Raw genomic sequence first — 20,658 nt, forward strand, 5'->3', positions numbered from 1 at the left:
TTTATTTTAAAGTTTGTTTGTAACAAAGAGATTTTAATCGTGCATTTATATTATTAAATATGAAGTCTAATGGGTAATCGTTATTGAGTAGAGTTTCAATGATGAAAACAATATTTTCGTTGTGAAATTTCGGATGTGACAAAAGGAGGACTCAATCATTCCAATGACAACACCTCTTTCCTGTGAAACAGGAGAGAGAGAGAGAGAGAGAGAGAGAGAGAGAGAGAGAGAGAGACCTGAAAAAGTTGGTTTAACCAATCAAATTCCAGGGTGTTGTCATTATTGATAATTGTAACGTCCAAAAAATTTAGGACTTCTTAAAATTTCTTTTATTTTTCAGGTGAGTCCTCACAATTTCAGCTGATAATATTTTAAATACTATTTCTTAACAACTCATAGGCATCTGTTTACTCCATTGTAATCGTAACCGATTTTGGACCGTGGGGAAGCATTTGAAAATACGCAGCTGAGTAGGGACTCCTCTGATACGCAGGAGGGTGGAAACTTTATTATATTTCTTTTTCTTCACTGATCTCGCTGAGGATAACCCCAAACAGTGGTTGAAACGTTCGAATGTGAAGCAAGTAAAAAATATAATTTATATATACACAGAATCAATGATTGTGCATTACGTACCGCACCGAACTCTCATTTGCCCAATTTCCTACACATTAAATGTTAATTTTTCAAAGTAAAATTTTGTTTAAAAAATGATTCATGGACGACCTGACCTGAAATTTTTGGAAAAATTTAAGTTTTGCGAAATACATATATATGCTATGGGATATATATGGAACATTCTCGGAATATGTAACGATATACAAATGAAATTTTTAACCGATATTTGAATATTTCTTTTATATACCGTAAATATTCGGAATATTTTGGAGTATTTCTGGAATGTTTTTTTTTGGGATTTTTTTAAGGAACATTTTATGAATATTTCAAGAATATTTAGCGTTTGCTGGGTGTATTGTAAAGTGCAATTTTAAGATGTATCATCCTTTTCAAGTTAAATTCTCATTTTTTTTTAATACTTGCACTTGTGTTTTTCCATGACTTCACATCATTTATTACATAATTATAAAATAAAAACGCTATGCTTATATATAAAACATGATATTTTCACTTTAAATTTGTATCAAACGAATAAACTGGGAACTAGAGATTACGAATAGTAAATTATTTGATTATATGTAATTAAATTATACCTATTATATTCCCCCTTCCTTAATTCTATATGTAACTATTGCCTTCTTGCGCGTGTGTATCCCTTCCATTTTCTCATTATTCGATGTCTATCGACCGACACAGTTGCTTGTGATAACGGTGGCGGCACTGTTCGACCAGCGCCCGTATGGAAAATGGCGGCCGCCTAACCGACAACGCACGATCTCCTGATGTGATTGTGAGCCGAGCGTGCAAGAGGAGATTACGACGGAAAAGGGAGGCTAACGACATTATTCGAAAGTGACAACAATGGCAATGTCGAATCTCTACTCGAAGATCTCTACTAAGCCAATGAAGCGTTTTCAGGACAACGTCACGGTCAAACAAACCAATGCTTGGATGAACGGTGAGAGAAACAAAAATAGAGTGAAGAAAAAAAAAGAAAAAAACAGAGAGACTGCTTTCACTTGACGTGTGTGCGAATGAGTGAGAGTGTGTTGTTTATACTTTGCACCTGTTTCGTGAAAATAAAAACCTTGCTTATGATTATCAAAATCTATCCGGGATATGCTGGAAATCCGTATTTATAAAGAAAATCCTACTATTTAATATAACAAAAACTCGCGTAGGAGAGGACCGGGGCACTATGAGTTATAGGGTACCATGGGTCATCGACTGTTTAAGGTAATCCAGAATGTTTAAATTAATATAAATGATATACGATTGTTACTTTGTCGGCCATACTTTGTATCTAGAGTGATTAAACTTCGTTGTTTTGGGACACATGTGTCATTAATGATTTTTGTGGTGCAAAAGTAATTTTAAAATAATTTAGAAATGCTTTAATATTGTCTTTGCAATAAAAGATACACGTATATTTAAGGTCAAGTGCAAATTTCTATACTTCTTTTCTCGCATCTTGCTACATTATAAATAATCATCTATTACTAAGTTTTTGGATATATACCGTTTCATTGTTTTCCATAGATTTGGGGCACCATGGGTCACACAGAAAACAAGGCAATACAAATTAATATATGCGCTAGAATGGCGACTTATAAGTCTGAGCATCTTGTTTTACCTCCATAAGTTCTATATTCTATATATATGTATATATCTATTCATTCATTAGTATAGGTTTATTTATGGACTTTTTTTCTATTAGTTATGTTTTATTATATTCAGTGACTCTCTCTCTCTCTCTATGCTAAGACTGTAAGTTAACTGAAATTTCCTTTTCAACTTTCATCACTGTCATTTCTTGAATAAACTTACTTTTTGTATATGACCCATGGATATGGGACATCTTGGGCCTTTCTTTAAAAATATATTTTTATTTTTTCCCCAAAAAACTAATCAATATTTATCAAATAACTCAATGCATTTTTAAATATACATAATTATATTTTTTAATTATATTTAAAAAATGGGACAAAACATCTCATATTTGGGGGTTTAAATTTTTGTGGCCCATGGTACCCTGGTCTCCACTATTCTTTTGTTCACGTGTACATTAAAAATTATTTTACTTTCTTCGGAGAATAATTCGCACGAATATGCAATAGTGAAAATAAAGTGTACAAAATCGGTTTATATCAAGCTAAAGATTTATGAGTAAAAATTGTTTTTATCGTTATTGATAATAAATATCTTGTGATCTCGGATTTCAAAATTATAGTATTAATATAAAAAAACATTCTCAAATATAATACTACATTATTAATAAACAGGGTTGCCACAAAAAATGAATTTTGAAATTCCATGACTTTTCTAGGTTTTCCAGTTGACAGTGGAAAATTTTCCATGATATCAAATATGTAAATTTTAACATTTAGAAGCAGAGATTGTAAGAAAATTATCCTATATTATTAAAAACAATATACATTTAGAAGCTTAACACTCTTAGCAGCATAATAAAATTTTGGATGCAAATTCAGATCAACAAGAAATAAATAAGTATTAGAAAAATGAATGCTACTATAATAGAAAAGGATGATAAATAAAAATACTGAATTAAATGTAAATTTTAATTATTTCATTGTTTTGATTATTTTAATTTTAATTTTACAGCTTGAAGTAAAAAATATATTTAATAACATATGTATCTTAATTAAATAAATATATTTTAAATTAAATAAATAAATAATAATGATAACAAAATTTAATTAAAGTGAATTAAGTTTCGTACTAAACTGTATGGAAATTAAAACAAAAAATAAACTTGACATCGTGAGAAATGTCTAATTTTTACATTAAAAAAAGATTATACTTTTTTAACATAATGACTGATGCATAGTATAATATAAAGCTCGAAAGTTACAATACAGCCGGTATTAGCATTATGCAAGTTATCCGACCGACAGCTAAAACCTCTTGAATGTTCAGGATCATGTCCTGGATAACATTTATCAAGATTAAGTCCATTGGTGATTGTACCTCTTATTTTCATTTTTACGTAAAAATGAATTTTTAGTGCAAAAATGAAAATAAGAGGTACAGCTTGCAATGACCTTGATCTTGACAAATGTTATCCAGGACATGATCCTGAACAACATTCAAGAGGTTTTAGCCGTCGATCAGACAACTTGCGTAATGTTAATGCCGACTGTACTGTAACTTTCGAGCCTTATAACTCGAAAAATATTTAATGAAAAAATATTTTATTATAGTGTTTTGAAAAGCTCTCGAGGTAAGCTACAAAAAATGTAATGAAAGATAAGGGGTTCCATTTTAAAAAATCGATGTAATCTTGACCTGACCTTGGCGATGCCACCCAAAATCAAATTCATAGCGCCAGTAAATAGGTCTTTAGAAACCCTACAACTTTTGCCTGAACATTTTTTCGATTGGACCTTATACTGCGAAGATAAAAGGGTGGGACGGGTGGTCTGAAACACCCGGTATATATTCCTGAAGTCATTTACATACATTTACCTACTTTACGTACTGTTCATGTCATGCATATTCCTATGGTGTCGCGAAAAAGTGCTACTCTCTGACATCCGTATAATCATTGAGAATACGTGAATTAATAAGAAAAACAATAAGAATCTTATTTTTAGGCCGTACATGTGAGAACACAACTAATAAGAATTAGAAATGAAATGCCTATAACAGTCGAAGCTGGATCTTTAATGCTTAAATAATTCAATATGAATTACACACACACACACATACACACACACACACACACACACACACACAAAATATATGTACATGCGTATATACCATATTTATAGTCATTCGAACTGCGCGCCGAATTAGCGCCGAATTCGTTTTCCGGACTTATAAACGCAATTAAACTACTGTAATAATATCACAAATTAAATTAAATTGACAAGCAATTTTTAATAACTTGATGCTTAATCAGACATCATATTAGAAAGATGTTAATGTGCTGAAAAACTTTAAATAAATTTAATAAGAAAAATTAAATGAAAATCAAGCAAAATTACGCTCAATTATTATAACAAGAAAATTAAAATAAACATTCTTCTGCACAACATTCTAAATAATGTATACTGACGGTAAATACCCCGAACTGGTGTAGTGTAATATCACAAGTTAAATTGACAACTAATTGTAATAATACTCATGCTAAATTATTGATTTAAGATGCTTATTAACATTTAATATTGTTAAAATTGCTTGTCAGTTTAATTTGTAATATTATTACTCCAGTTCAGCTTATGATTACATTCAAGATAAAATGATTTTGACGCGCAGTTTACAAAACTGGATATATTTGCAAAACTGAATAAATTCACGAAAATATTATTTAAATACTAAGATCTGAATGAATCGAGTTATTAAATCTTTCGAGAATCTGCAAAGCATTTACTACAAATTATTGACAGAAAGATATAGATTTGATACGGAATCTCGGTGTTATATATAATGCTGTTGTATAAAATGCTGATAGCAATATAGTCAAATTTGTCAGGAAAATATGATAGCAGATTTATGATAAAAATCATGTAGACTATAGTCTACTATATTGCTATACAGTTTAATGCAGACTGGCACCAGAAATAGAATAGTATCTACATTTAGCAGATTCTGCACAATTTTTGCCTCTATTCTGCTGTTAGATCAGCAATTCTGTAATCAATTAAGAATTAGGTCTGCCGTCAAAACACAAGCTTGATGCAAATACTGTTGATGAAAATTTGTTAGCAATTTCTTATTGAATTTATTGCCAATTTGCAAACATATTGCCAATTTGCTTATTGAAAATATAAATATATGCTTATTTTTAGAAAGATCTAAACAAACTTAATTTCAATTTCCGTTAATATTATTTAACATTTACATGTTAATTAAAAATTTGAATATACTAGATTTTAATATACTTCAAATTACTTGTATTATTTATTGCAAATCTTATGATTATCTTGCTTTAAGCTCATCACATATAGTTATCTGTCTTTTAGCTAATGATATAGAAAGCGACTTCAAAATTTAGTGTCCTGATATTTTTTAAATTTTTTATGTTTAATATATTTGATTTATCTGACATAATAAAAAGTTTTTTGTAATTCTAGCGGAATCTCCAAGTAATACATCAGATTCACCATCATCAGTGAGTCCACTCTCTTCATCTATTGTATTACAACGCGAAGGAACTACAGTCAATCAACCATTGAGTGCGCCTGCATCACCTTTGTCTTCCTTATCATCACCCGTGACTCAATTAAATTTACCATCACCCGGAGATTGCACCCAAGATCCTAATTGGCAAGCAACAAAACCTACAGTTCGAGAACGAAACGCGGCTATGTTTAATAATCATCTCATGGCCGATATTATATTTATTGTTGGCAGTCCAGGTACTTGTTCAAATTACCTTATGCTTTTTCTTAATTACTATTATCCCAAAATATTATATCGCATATTAATATCATAGGTCACACACAAACAATACCAGCACATAAATATGTTCTTGCTACTGGCAGTTCTGTATTTTATGCTATGTTCTACGGAGGGTTACCTGAAAATAAAAGAGATATAGAAGTGCCTGATGTTGAACCAGCAGCTTTTCTTGCGTTATTGAGGTAAAACACAAGAAGCCTAAAATAATTTGAAAGCACTTCTTGTTCAAAGTTATTGATATTATGCCAAAAAAGTTGTTTGATCCTTTAATCTTCTAAAGATTTTCTCCGGCTCACATTATGTTATTTGTTATTATAAAATATGATGTATACATGTGTAAGAAAGTAGTAAATAAGTATACAGAGTGGACCATTTTTTAATCAATCCACTATCTGAAAATATTTCAAAATATCTCTTTAATAACAAAAATGTTTCAAACAAAAGACCCAACCCACGTTCATCTTTGGGCGAACGTCGCACTCATCACACAATCATTGAGCTTTTTCCGAACTAATTCTTTATAATGTTTAAGATTTTACAGAAAACGATATTGACTAAAGAGATAAAAAAACTTTAATCTAAAAAGCTAAAGTTGAAAAATAACAAAATTAATCTTCGTTTTCGGCCGAACTTTCTGTATCTTAATAGTTCTATATATAATAATTCAAATGAACTAAGAAATGGTAAAAATCTCAATTTAATAATTTTTTTGTCTTTGATATAAACTCCACAAACCGTATATATATTTTAAATTTGGAAAGAGATTTTCAAATCTGTGAAAGAGGAAAGAAGAAATTGCAACACAAAAATTATTGCATTTAGTGGGTAAAACAGACGATTATGGGATCCCTTTAAAATAGTAAGTTGACTAAACGTTAACCTGTTAACTTTCAAGTCTCATAAAATACTTGTATGAAAAATATTTTCTTAGTGTTTTGAAAAGGTTTTGGATCAATAACATGAATATGAAATAAAAAATAGGAGTTTTAATTTTTTAAATTTTAGATGTTCTTGATTTAATCTTGAGAACATTTTTTCTAAGGCCAATTAAGATTACAGTCTGTTTTACTCCTAGTGACCGAACAACTTTTATCTGAAACATTTTTGTCTCAAACTTAAGAATTTTGAAATATTTTAGTGCATTGATTAAAATAAATCGTCCTGTATACAAAAGAAGAATTAAACCAAAATAAACAATTTTTATTATCAGAAAAAAGTTATATGATATTTATCATGATGATACATGATTATATAATATGATATTCATTATTCAGCCTTTCTGAAGATAGTTGTAGTATATATGATCATAATATTTGTTCCTTTTTTTTTTTAGGTATATGTATTGTGACGAAGTGCAGCTAGAAGCAGATACAGTTCTGGCGACATTGTACGTCGCGAAAAAATATATAGTTCCACACCTGGCACGGGCGTGCGTCAATTATTTAGAGACGAGTCTTACAGCAAAAAACGCATGTTTGCTTCTGAGTCAATCTCGCCTATTTGAAGAACCTAATCTCATGCAACGTTGCTGGGAGGTGATTGATGCACAAGTAAGTCAAATGCAACGGACGCTAAGAACCATTACTTTGAGTGACAAGAACTTGGACAGAACGCTCGAAGATGACTCAAGTCTTTCCAGTGACTCAGTCAATCATATTTCGAGTTTACATTCTTGCGTTTATGACAATAAATTTGACAATTTGCGATATCGACGTACTTGTAAAAGCAGTGGTGGATTGAACGATGACAATTGCGAAGGTTTCAAAGGCAGATCGATACCACATTGTTTGAGTCTCTCAGAAAACGATTGCTGTACAAACATTCTCGCAGACGATAATTTGTCTCTTTCGCTTTTTCGAACACGAAGTGAACCTTATTTTCCGGATAATAAGTTAGATCAGATTGAAGTCACACAAAATATCATGTATCAGGATAATTTAATAGATGAATTCGAGCGCGGTAAAATCGATCATAACGATATCTCTAATACAGCAATATTAATGAAATAATCAGTTAAATAAAAAAATATATAATTTTTATATACAATTATATTGAATCTCTTAACCGCATGATTGCATACTTATAGAATAATATTATTTGTTTTATATCTTTTACAACCCAATTTGTATTAAAATGTTATTTGCCGTAACACTCCTCTAAATAGGGGATTTTCAGTTAATATTTATGTTCAATCAAAGAATATTTTGTAGAAAGTGCACGACTAATGAAACAATTTTTGCATGTTTTAAAAATATATCAAGTGTATAGTCTCTGCAAAAAAAGTGACTGGAATTGGAAACTTATACTTTCCGTATAAAAATGAACATGATATACATATGAAACAATATAATAAGGTCAATATTCATATTTAAGAATACAATTATAAAGTTTAAATGGCATTTTTCTCATTTTATCATAATTATTTTTTTTAAATATGTCTGCTTCTTATTGAAATAATATTTCATCCAGGTTCTAAATCGCCGCCAAACTTTCTTTCGTATTACTTTCAAATACAATATAGAAAAATCTTTAATTTTAATAATTTTTTCAATTTGTTAAAAAATATGTGTAGGGAAGATTGGGGTCAAAAGTAACACGGGTAATAATTCTAACTTAATATAAAAAAACGTTATAAACAAAATATGCAAGTGTAAAGAAGAGATATAAGTTTATAATAAATATATTATAAACTTCTATCTCTTCATTACGCTTCTGTATCTTGTTTATAACGTTTTTTTTATGTAAGTGTTACAGCTTACCCGTGTTACTTTTGACCCCAGTCTTCCCTAATACATCTCTACGCTTTTTTCAAATAAAAATAGTCAACAAAATTTCTTTAAAAAGTAATATTTTTATAAATATACCGCAAGTATTTAAAATATTGCACATTAACTGTATATATCATCTCTACAACTGGTCACTGACAATAGTTCTAATAAATTTTTATGTATATATCATCTCTACAACTGGTCACTGACAATAGTTCTAATAAATTTTTACTTTTTTTTCTTTAAAGATTTTATTTATAATATTTTAATATAAAAAAACATCAAATGAGTTCATACATATATTTAATTATAGTATACTAATATTAATTTTTGTTTCAAAAACTGCAAATTTTTTGACTGTTATTTATTAGTATTTTTTGTCAAGAATAATTTCATACAGATCTTTGTATTGAGTGTATTAATTAAATAAAACGAAAAATTTCAATAAAATTGGTCGTTTTTTAATAATGGAAATGTTATATTTTGTGACGAATTTTGCAACAATTCCTTTCACATAGCATATATGTATAATAATAACATATATGATAATAAAATATAACATGTAAACATATACAATATGAAAACATTTTATAATTCTAAGATATAAAATATTTATATACTTTAGTAATTCTTTATTGCTACATAATTAATTTTTATAATTATTTCATGAATTGTATTAGTTATCTTCATAAAAATATTTCAATCTAATATACTGATACTTATTCATAATTTTTGTATTAATATCATTAGTATTTATCAATGGTATTTTTATTATAAGCCATATTATAAACACGAACGGATTAAATGAGAATATAAATATGATACTGTTGGGACTCTCAGGTTTGAAACTATAAAATGTAATTTATTAGAATCGGGTAGATATACAATTTAAAAACTGAAGTAAAATAGGCACTCTACACTCACTCTATAATGCACGAATAGAAAGTAAAGAACGAGAAAGTAAACAGTGTCATGGCAATCATGATATAAAAAGACAAGGTATATCATTGCGCATAGTAATGGCGGCACGATGAGTGGAGCCAATGAAATTTGGGTCTAAATACATCCGCGCAATTTGAACACGAAATAATCACATAATCATTGTACCTAAAATGTTTGAAAAAATAATGTAAAAATACTTAGAATAATACAAATGCGCAAAAATAATGTAAAGATATTTGGAATAATACAGGAGCGCAAAAATAATGTAAAAATAATGTAAATTGTCAAAATAACATGCAAAAATAATATAAAAATACTTGAAATAATAGAAATGTGCAAAAATGCCTTTGTAATGAGAGAATTATTTCTTTGATTTTAATTATTTTATTTGAAAATAACACAAGTGCTAGTACAAAATATTACGAGCAATTTCGTGTGCTGCTATTTCTCAATTGCTTAACGCCAATGGATAAAACATGAATCAATGGACAATGCATAATCAAATTATCAATTTTCAATGTAGCACAGATACAAATACTTCTAATTACAAAGCATTACAATCATAATAATTCACGTTGCAGTACATGATATTTTGTGATTTTATAATGAAGTCGAGAATATAGACCATATAAAAATTCAAGTCTATTATAACACAATAATTTAACGGCGATGCGGTATCATCGCTTTTTTAAGAGACCTTACTATAAAAAATATTCGAAGAAATAAAAAAAATCAAGGTTGAAGCGTCTGAACTTTACCAATATTTAATTAATTTATGTGAAAGAAATAATCTGTGATTATTAACTCTAAATTCTTGCTCGATTTATTTGCCTATTACAATACTGAACATTTTTATTCGAATAAAATTGAAATATTGTTAAAAAATACATTAATTTCGGAAATATCAAGGTGTAATGAATTCTTAAGATTACAAAAATTAATGTAAAATATATTACAATTGCTTAAAATATATCAATGATTATCGCGTAATTTATCAATTCCAGCTATACACCGAATCTTAACACATTCACATGATCCCTTTATAAATACTTGACAGCTATGCACAACTATTTTGATATCAATTATTATATAGTCCAGTTTAACTGTTCCATCTGACTGTTCCGATTCAAATAAATGATCTAATGTGTGTACATATTTCACTGAAACTTATATGCATTTTGTCGTCATGATTGGGATATCTTTTTGTTAATATGTACATACATTACATCATGTTCATATCATGGCAGCCATTGCTTTTGAACATTTGGACCCAATTCTTATTGATTGAGATCATGGACTACTGCACATACGTGATGTTGATACATCTTGTCTTTTTACATCATGATTGTAATAAGAAATAGTTGAAAAAAATAATAAAAGAGCCGTGTTTACTACGAATTCTATGACGTAATCTTGTAACGTGCGCGCGCGAATACACAAGGCTTAAATGTTATTCTTCTACTATTCTAACAAATACTTTTATTTTCTATCGATAGTAATCAAGAAAGTTATCAAATTACTTTAATATTGTATAAAAATTATGGTAAAGAAACAGATCTGCATACTTGCGTACGTTTACACATCTCTAATTATTCTGCATATAAAATACAGGGTGTCCCATTTTAAATAATGCATTACGATTTCTCGAAAACTATGATAGATACGGAAAAATGTTTCAAACAACAGTTGTATGGTTCAGAGGGGTATCATAAGAAGGTATCATTGATTTGACTTTGTGTGGCGTCGATTAAAGCCATTGGAAGTTATACTTCTAACTTTTATTTTAACGTAAAAATGAATTCTTAGTGTAAAAATGAAAATAAGAGGAATAATCAGTGGCCTTGATTTTGACAAATGTTATCCAGGACATGATCCTGGACAACATTCAAGAGGTTTAGCCGTCGGTCAGACACCTTGCGTAATACTAATGCCGGCGGTACTGTAACTTTCAAGCTTTATAACTCGAAAAGTACGTAATGAAAAATAACTTTATTACAGTGTTTTGAAAAGTTCTTGACATCAGCTATTAGATTTTGCCATCAAAAATAGGGTGTTCTATTTAAAAAAATCGATGTGACCTTGACGATTCCACCCAAAGTCAAATCAATGGTACCTTCTTATGTTCCTCTCTGAACCATGCAACTTTTGTTTGAAACATTTTTCCATATCTATCATGGTTTTCGAGAAATCTTAATGCATTATTTAAGATGGGACACTCTGTATATGCATATTAAGATAGAAAGATCGAAAAATCAATAGTTTATTTTATACGAAATATTTTATACCTTATTCTGGCACATTCAACATGAAAACATGTGATAAAATAAACTATTCATTTTTTGGTAATTATGCATAAAAAATGAATTAATTTATGAAAACATACAATTGGTGTAAAAGAAAATGTAATTGCATATTGTAAATTGCATTTTTTTTTAACTATATATGTTCTTCACACATTAATCGATTCATCTCGTTATTCTATAGATGTATTAAGGTACACTTACCGAAAAATGAATTATGGGATATTATATATTTCATATCACAAAATGTGTTAGAATAAAGAATCAATATCTAATAAACTTTTGATTTTTCAATATCTCTACTTTAGTATTTGTATATATGCAGAATAATTAGACAAATTATGTTACACAAAAAAATCATATAATTCCATTTTAAAAAATAACGGTGACCTCCATATGATTTTAAAAAATTGATTTATTCGAACATTGATTTTATCATTACTGTTTATCTCAAATTATATTTTGTTTGAAACATTTTTTATCAAAATCACTTCCTTTCTATTTAAAGCAGGTGGTCTCAGATACCCTATATATGTTACTTACACTTTTACACCTGCTATCTTACTTCAAAACCGTTATACAACCAGAAAAATTAAGTTTCTCAGAAAAAAGAAAAACTCTTTCAGGTTTATAAAAATTTAATTAAATAATATCGACAAAAAAATACATTCTTAACACGATGAAATATCATTTTTATCATTTTCGTTTTATAATTCTTTAAAAAATTGCCCCCTTTAAATATAACGATTTTGACAATTTTTTTTTAACCTTTTGGAGTTGTAATAATTTTGACAATTTTTATGAAGTTAAGTTAGTGCGTGCGTGCGGCGTGCGTGCGTGCGTGTATGGAATTTTAATATGTATATAGAACATTATTTAAACAAATAAATATAAGTTTCATTACAAACAATTCATAAATTGTATCTTTCTAAAAAAAAAACAAAAAAAAACAGATTTTGAATCATAACTATAATCATCGCAACAATAAAACTATTATTAAATAACTAATTAATTATAAAAAATTATTAAGAAATGATATATGAGATTGAACTTCAACATTAAGTAAAATCTATTGACAGGCAGAAATGGCACTAAGATCTGATGGTTTTGTGGATATTGATATTCATACACTCGAGTCTGTTTTATCTCGAGAAACATTAAATTGCAAAGAAATTCATATATGGGATGCTGCATTACGATGGGCTTCTGCGGAATGTATACGGCAAGATCTTGAGCCTATTCCTGCCAATCAAAGGCAATTATTAGGTAAGATAATTGCAAATATTTTTCTTTTCAAAATAAGTTAAGCCGTCTCTCTTTACATATGTATATGTTTGTGCGCGCGTGTGCATATGTGTGTGTACATATTTTCCATTTTTAGGATCTGCCTTATATTTAATTAGACTTCCTGCTATGAATCTTGAAGAGTTCGCAAACAGTGCAGCACAGACAGGAATCCTAACACATCAAGAAACAATTGACTTATTTTTGTATTTTACGGCCAGTAATAAACCACAACTTTGTTTTGCTACTAAGCCACGTCAAGGACTGAAAACTCAGGTAAATAAAAACTACAAATTATATAAAAATTTTAAAACCTCAACTGTATTGTATTTATGTCATTTTATTATCCAAAAGACAAGACTTTATGACGAAGTTTCAAATAAATATCTGCAGTATCTGTACTTATGGTTTCGGGTAACTATAGTACCAAATAGCTAACACATAGTATCTATCAATAGCTTAGTAGTAAATATGACACTAGCTATAATCTTAGATAATTTAAAAAATTGTTGTTTGCAGGTTTGCCATAGATTTCAATCCTGTGCATATAGGTCAAATCAATGGCGATACAGAGGTCGTTGCGACTCAATTCAGTTCAGTGTTGATAAGAGAATATTTGTGATAGGTTTTGGGCTATATGGAAGCTCGTCTGGTGCTTCCGATTATAATGTTAAAATAGAACTTAAGAGACTCGGAAATATTTTAGCAGAGAATAACACTAAATTCTTCTCTGATGGTTCGAGTAACACATTTCATGTATATTTTGAAAATCCGATACAAATCGAGCCAGAATGTTCATACACAGCAAGCGCAATATTAGACGGTGGAGAATTGAGCTTTTTTGGTCAAGAAGGTATGTCGGAAGCAATAGTTGGCAGTGTGAATTTTCAATTTCAGTGTAGCTCTGAAAGTACTAATGGTACCGGTGTCCAAGGAGGCCAAATCCCTGAATTAATTTTCTATGGGCCACCATCCGATGATTAACGGAAAATCGTAACAGAGTTTACGGTTTAGTTATGATTTTGACAACAAAAAAAATTTAGATAACATTCGTTGGGAATATAGTCCGCAGATAAAGCTTTGAAATATAAAGAAAAAATGTATTTCACAAGTGTTCAGATTTAACGCTCTGAATATATAAATTTTAAAGTAAAGAATAGTTCTAAAATACTCAATATTCGGGAATATATCCAAATTTCAAATAAAAATGCTTTTTGAGAAATGCTGAAAAATAGTACTAAGGCCCAGTTTTTCATTTTCTGTTTAATTTGTGATTAGGCTTAACCTGATGTTTTATACAATGAACCTCATCTATAATAATGTCATAGGTAAAGCCTATTGAATGAAATATCATATTAAGTTTAACCACAAGTTAATTAAATAATGAAAAATTAAGCTTTAAGGGAATAAATGGAATTATATTACATCTAATATTTTCAAATATATATCTAATCCATTATCAATTCTATTATATATATTTACAGAAAACTATTTTTTCTATTGTAAATACAATTAATTTATAATGAGAATGTTTCAGCAAAATTATCATTTCTAAGATAAAAATATTTATTAAAATGTCTCCCGGTTGTTAATTAATTAATGAGATATAAATATTAATTAAAAATATGTATTTATTTAAATTTTTAGAATACGCTATAAATTACTATTCTACGCGCGCGTGCGCGCACGCGCACGCGCACACACACACACACACCGGGTGTTTAAAATAAAGCGTTACAAATTTTTATCTTGGAAATAGAACATTTTAATTGGAAAATGTTTTATACAAAAGTTTTGTAACTTCGAAGGAGATATGAGATAAATGAACCTTGAATGGCCATTGTCAAGGCGAGAGTAAGAGCACATAGAATTTTTTGAATGAGACTAACCATTTTTCATACTTGAACTTACTACCTTGAGAATTCTTCGAAACACAAAAATATTTTTTCATTAAATTTTTTCGAATTATATTTGAAAGTTACAATACCGTTGGCATGAGAAAGAGAAAGAGAGAAGGAGGGAGGGGGGGGAGAGAGAAAGAGCAGCATTTATTATGCGCCCTGAGACAGGTCCCCTCAAACGCAGAGATCACAGTACATAGAATCACATTCAGTTATATCGAAAATATCGAATTTCTATAAAAAAACATATACAAAAAAAGAACTAAAAGAAAAATATGATTACACACATATTACTAAAAAATGAGTTTACGCGAGTAATTAGCACACATGCGGAAAGCTCGGATATCTCAGTGATATACATACTATAACGCTGATATACATGTTGAAAGATGAGACATTTCAGAGATATACTCATCACTTTTACTCAATTAAGAAACTAATATACAAATGCTGTTATGCTTTCGAAAGCAAATGCGCATAGAATTTTTGCCTAAAAACATTAATAAAACTCGAAAATCGCACATCATGCGAGAAGCCCGTTCCATAGAATTGCCGCGGTAGAACGAAAAGATCTTTTGTAAGGAGGGTGGGAGGAATGGAGGGGAAAGGGGAGAGAGAGAGAGAGAGAGAGAGAGAGAGAGAGAGAGAGAGAGAGAGAATTACCCAAAGTATCGGACTGACGACTAAAACCTCTTGAATGTTGTTCAGAATCAAGACTTGGATAACATTTGTTAAGATTAAGAACATTACATTGGCGATTATTTCTTTTATTTCAATTTTTACGTAAAACCAAGAATTAGAAATATTCTCCAATGGCTTTGAATTTGACAATGTCTTGATCTTAAAATGTTATCAAGGTTTTAATATTTGCCGTGTCTCTCAACAACATTCAACAGATTTTAGCCGTCGGTCGGACATCTTGGATAATACTCTTTCTGATGCCGACGGTACTACAACTATTCAGCTGTAACTCGAAAAGTGCTTAATAAAAAAAATTTTATTATAATGTTTTGAAAATCTCTCGAAATAATCTATAAGAATATGCGATAAAAAAATGAAGTTTCGTTAAAAAAATTCTGTGACCTTGCTCTGATCTTGACAACGCCACTCAAAGTTAAATTATCTCATGTCTTCTTTAAAACTTTTGTATGAAACGTTTCTCTTTAAAATGCTTCGTTTCCGAGATAAAAATGTGTAACGCTTTATTTTGAACACTCGATATATATATAGTCAATTATATAACTGATTAATTTCATAAACAATATGATTGACACATTAAAAATTTGTTTCAAATCCAAAGATGATATCAAATTTTGACACACACACACACACGCACGCACGCACAATACTATCACGATTTGCCCAGAAATCATATTTTCGTAAAAGACACAGATAGTATGTACAGTACATTATACAATTTGAAAGTAACAATTAATATACACTTAAATTAATTACTTGTTATTTAAAAATCTTTTAGCAATTTTTCGATGTTTTAACCCTTTGAGAGGCACATTTTTCTGCTAAATAAATTATTGAAATCATAGGTCATCTATGGGTTTTCGGGGTCTGATTATAATTCTGTGATGTCAGAATTACAAAATTCAAAATCTCGGATACAATATGACAACTATTTTAGGCTAAATTCACGGTTTTCAATTTTCCAAAATTTCCAAAATTTTTTTCGAAAAAACTAGCAAGCAAGAAAATTCTGAAAAAATATATTATAGTTACAGATATGGAGTATACGTATAAAAATTTTCAGAGTTTTAACACTTCACGTTTAAGAATAGCCGAATTTATTCTGAAAAAAAAAAAGTTTTTTTTTACATTAATTGTTTATAACAAAATTGCAAATAAATAAATATATTAACGTAATTTTCCATAAAAGTTGCATAACTTAGATCCCTAAGATTCTAAAAAGAGAGAGAGAAAGAGAGAGTACTCATATACGCATATAAACTACAAAATAGATCAGAAATATGGAAAAAACTAAGAACAAAAAAGGTGGGACGTATACGTCCCACTGCCTTTCAAAGGGTTAATATTTCTCATTAATGTTATTATCCACGTAAATTGTATTTAGTTGTGAGATTTTTAAAATATCTTACTACATTATTACTGCTAATGTCTATTTCATTCACTTATGTAAATAATTTTGAAAAAGCGTACATTTATTTTTCTGCATATCTAACAAATGCATTTTACTCGATTTATGCAATAAATTTAATTGTCTTGTATCAAATAACAGAAATTAATCATTTAAAAATTGTAAATATCTAGAATATAATAAAATATAAAGAAAATAGATCTGTCACAGCATAATAACGCTTTAGTTAAATATTTAATTGCTATTATTCTTAGTATGTACAAGATATAAAAATCATGTATAAAAAATATAAATGCTTTGATATTGCACATGTAATTAAAGTTATAAGTATTGTTAAATGACGTTACGAAAACATTCAGATGTAATCAATGTATTTAATTTGATATTCTAAAAAATTTAGCGATTTTTTAAAGAAATCTCAAATATTATTTCTATTAATATATTATTATTTTATTGCTATAGCTCTTATTTTACTGCTATTGAGTTTACTTTACTTATCAACCTATATGTCGTAGGCAAATGGCATATTTCAGGAAAATAGCTTTTGACCAGGCAAATGCTATTTTCTTAGATAAATGCTATTTTTCTAGGCAAATAGCATTTGCCTGAACACTTTTTAGCAAAATGGGGTAATTATTTAGAAGACGTCCTTCACCTTCAATTTCAATAAAATTATGCTCATTGGATGCGTTTTTGCATGAAACGAAAGAATCTGGCAGTAAAATGCCTAGTCTCGTGAATCGAGATATTAAGCGTTAAAGTTGACGATTATTGAAGTTAGGAAACCTGTCACCCCCCTGTTTCAAAGGCGCATGACTTCTATGTGCGACTTCCAACAAGCGACACAGTGCGACACAGTAATCATATCATCTTTGTTTAACGTTGACAAACAACAAGGATGTAATAATCCATTGCAGAAAGAATCGGGGGAGAATGGAGCGGACTCACCCGAAAGCCGCCATTTTAGTGTATCGTTGAAGTGAGTAGGAGATATAGTAGGAGCGTGGATGGAACATACGATGCTGCACACACTAGTATTGTGTGTATGACATATGTACATACACACACATGCACATTTGCGGAAGTGTGTACTACACTATAAATGGTGAAACCAATCAGAGAAGAGGAATATTCTCCGCTCCGATCCTTGATTCTCTCTGATCCATTGTGTAACACCGTGTCATTTGTGTCGCTTGTTGGAAGGCACACAATGGGTGCGTTCAGCAGACTCAGCAGTTTTGCAACCGTTTTGTGATTCGTCGCGCTGATTGGATTATACTTTTAGATTTAAAGGAATAGTCCTATCTCAGCGAAGAATCACAAAACGGTTGCAAAACTGTTGAGTCCGCTGAACGCAGCCAATTATACTGTTGCACATGGGTTTCGACTTTCCACGCGAAACGACTTTCACTCCTCCTCCCTCTACCCCTGCTTCAGATGCGCACAACTTCTATAATTGTATTGTTGCACGTGGGTTTCGACTCTCCATGCGAAACAAGGTTCACTCTATTTCTTCCCTGCCAAGGGATGTGTGACTTTCGCAAAGTAATGTCTTTTATAAAAAGTCGTACCCCTTGGCAGGGGGGAAGTAGGATGGAAATCACTTCGCGTGGAAAGTCGAAACCCATGTGCAACAGTACAATCATGATGTAAGAAGACAAGAGGTTTGTTCGCGTCGCATGCTCCTGCCATAGTTCCTACTCACTCTAATGAGTGCATTGGAATGAGTAAAAGCTATGAATAGGAGTATATTGAAGCATGTTGGAGCATGCGACACGAACAAACCTAAGGTGTACCATTCCCGAGAATATGCAGTAGAAAAGTGAATTTGAGGCCAAAATTTGGTTAGGTATTCCAATATGCCAGCGCTATTGTACACAGGAAAGTGCATAGAGGCTAAAATTTGATTAGCTGTTTCCAATATTGCTATCGTCATTATGCGCAATGAACATCTTGTATTCTTACGTCACGAGTACAATTATAGAAGTCGTGCGCCCCTGTGTCTTCTGAATAATTGTCCCATTTTCCTAAAAAGCGTTCAACCTAGGGAAATAGCATATAACTATAGGAAAATAGCATTGGAAACGTGCGAAAGCCCGTTTGACCAGGCAAGTAGCATTTGACTAGTTAAAAGCTATTTTCCTGAAATAACCTACGACATATACTTCATCAAAATTTGGTAAAACCGATACATAGAAAAAAGGATTACATTAAAATATGTTAAGTCTGAAAGATGTGTTAAAACATATTAAAATTAGTTTAATAACTGTTTTATGAAAGATTAAATTATAATTTATATTTTTTCCATCTCCTCTACATATGTAACTGAATCTATTGAGTATTAAATATTATATTATAAATAATGCTACAAATAATATAATTATGCCTCTTTTGTTAACTGCTAGACCATATGCTTATTTAAACAGAAACACTATTAATATTAAATATGCACAATATTTATGTATATAGCCTTGGTCAAAAAGATTAGACACTGCTTAATATTTTTACCTTATTAACTACTCTTTAACGTTTTAACTCAAAAATTGATTTATAGTGTTTGCCATAAATTATTTTCTTTGTTTCCAGACCTTTAAACTTATGTATAAGCCGGTAACCAATAAGTAACAATACAAACAAAAGAATTCCAGATGAAAAAATATAAGTGCCTAATATTTTTTAGCCAAGGCTGTATATGTATAGTTATCTATCACCATCATATATTTAATTCATTAATTTCCAAATGAGTAAATATGTATATTTTCTGGTCGAAAAATTAAACTTAAAAACATATTTGTAAAAATTGTCTATAAAGTACACCTCCAAACATCTTTCGATGCTTCTCACAACCAAAATACGTATAAAGATGGGTTGTCTTCGCGCGGACACATACTTTCATAGATTTTTCTACTACAGTTTAGTTCACTCTATCTGCACGAATGCTGTGTCAATAATCATCGAATACCCAACAGTATATAATAGGAGAGACCGGGGCCGATTGTCACAGTTTTGATTATTGATTTTTAGAAAAAAGTGGATGCTTGATTTTGAAATATTATATACGTTACAATATACCTACATGCTTTAGGTATTAAAAAAAAATATTACTCGTGAATTCATCATATCATAAAAATAAGTTATTTAATTTTAAATGAAGCTGCGAAAATATGACAACCCCGTGTTCTGGGTTGATTGTCACACGTTCTAGGATTGGCAGTAGCATATTTGTTATGGACAACACATATAAAAAACACAATTTTTATTTTAATATCAGTTCTATATTTTGAGAAATAATAGTAATTATAGTATTAATACAA

At 29.9% G+C, this 20,658-nt stretch overlaps 2 protein-coding genes across 4 annotated transcripts in view; one reads left to right on the forward strand and one right to left on the reverse strand.

The window, feature by feature from the left end:
* The window catches only part of Brf (Brf RNA polymerase III subunit), a 39,579-nt gene that overhangs the window by 11,358 nt on the left and 7,563 nt on the right, over positions 1-20,658 (reverse strand). The gene's annotated exons all lie outside the window — the stretch shown is intronic.
* lute (BTB/POZ domain containing protein 3 lute) lies at positions 1,480-14,743 on the forward strand. Its single transcript, XM_018512099.1, has 7 exons — positions 1,480-1,576; positions 5,715-5,999; positions 6,077-6,224; positions 7,376-7,592; positions 13,132-13,318; positions 13,434-13,612; positions 13,856-14,743. The coding sequence occupies exons 1-7, from the start codon at positions 1,480-1,482 to the stop codon at positions 14,318-14,320; spliced, it is 1,578 nt and encodes a 525-aa protein (XP_018367601.1). The 3' UTR covers positions 14,321-14,743.

This window comes from Trachymyrmex cornetzi, unplaced genomic scaffold (assembly GCF_001594075.2).
Source record: "Trachymyrmex cornetzi isolate Tcor2-1 unplaced genomic scaffold, Tcor1.1 scaffold392, whole genome shotgun sequence".
In the NCBI taxonomy this organism is placed as follows: domain Eukaryota; kingdom Metazoa; phylum Arthropoda; class Insecta; order Hymenoptera; family Formicidae; genus Trachymyrmex; species Trachymyrmex cornetzi.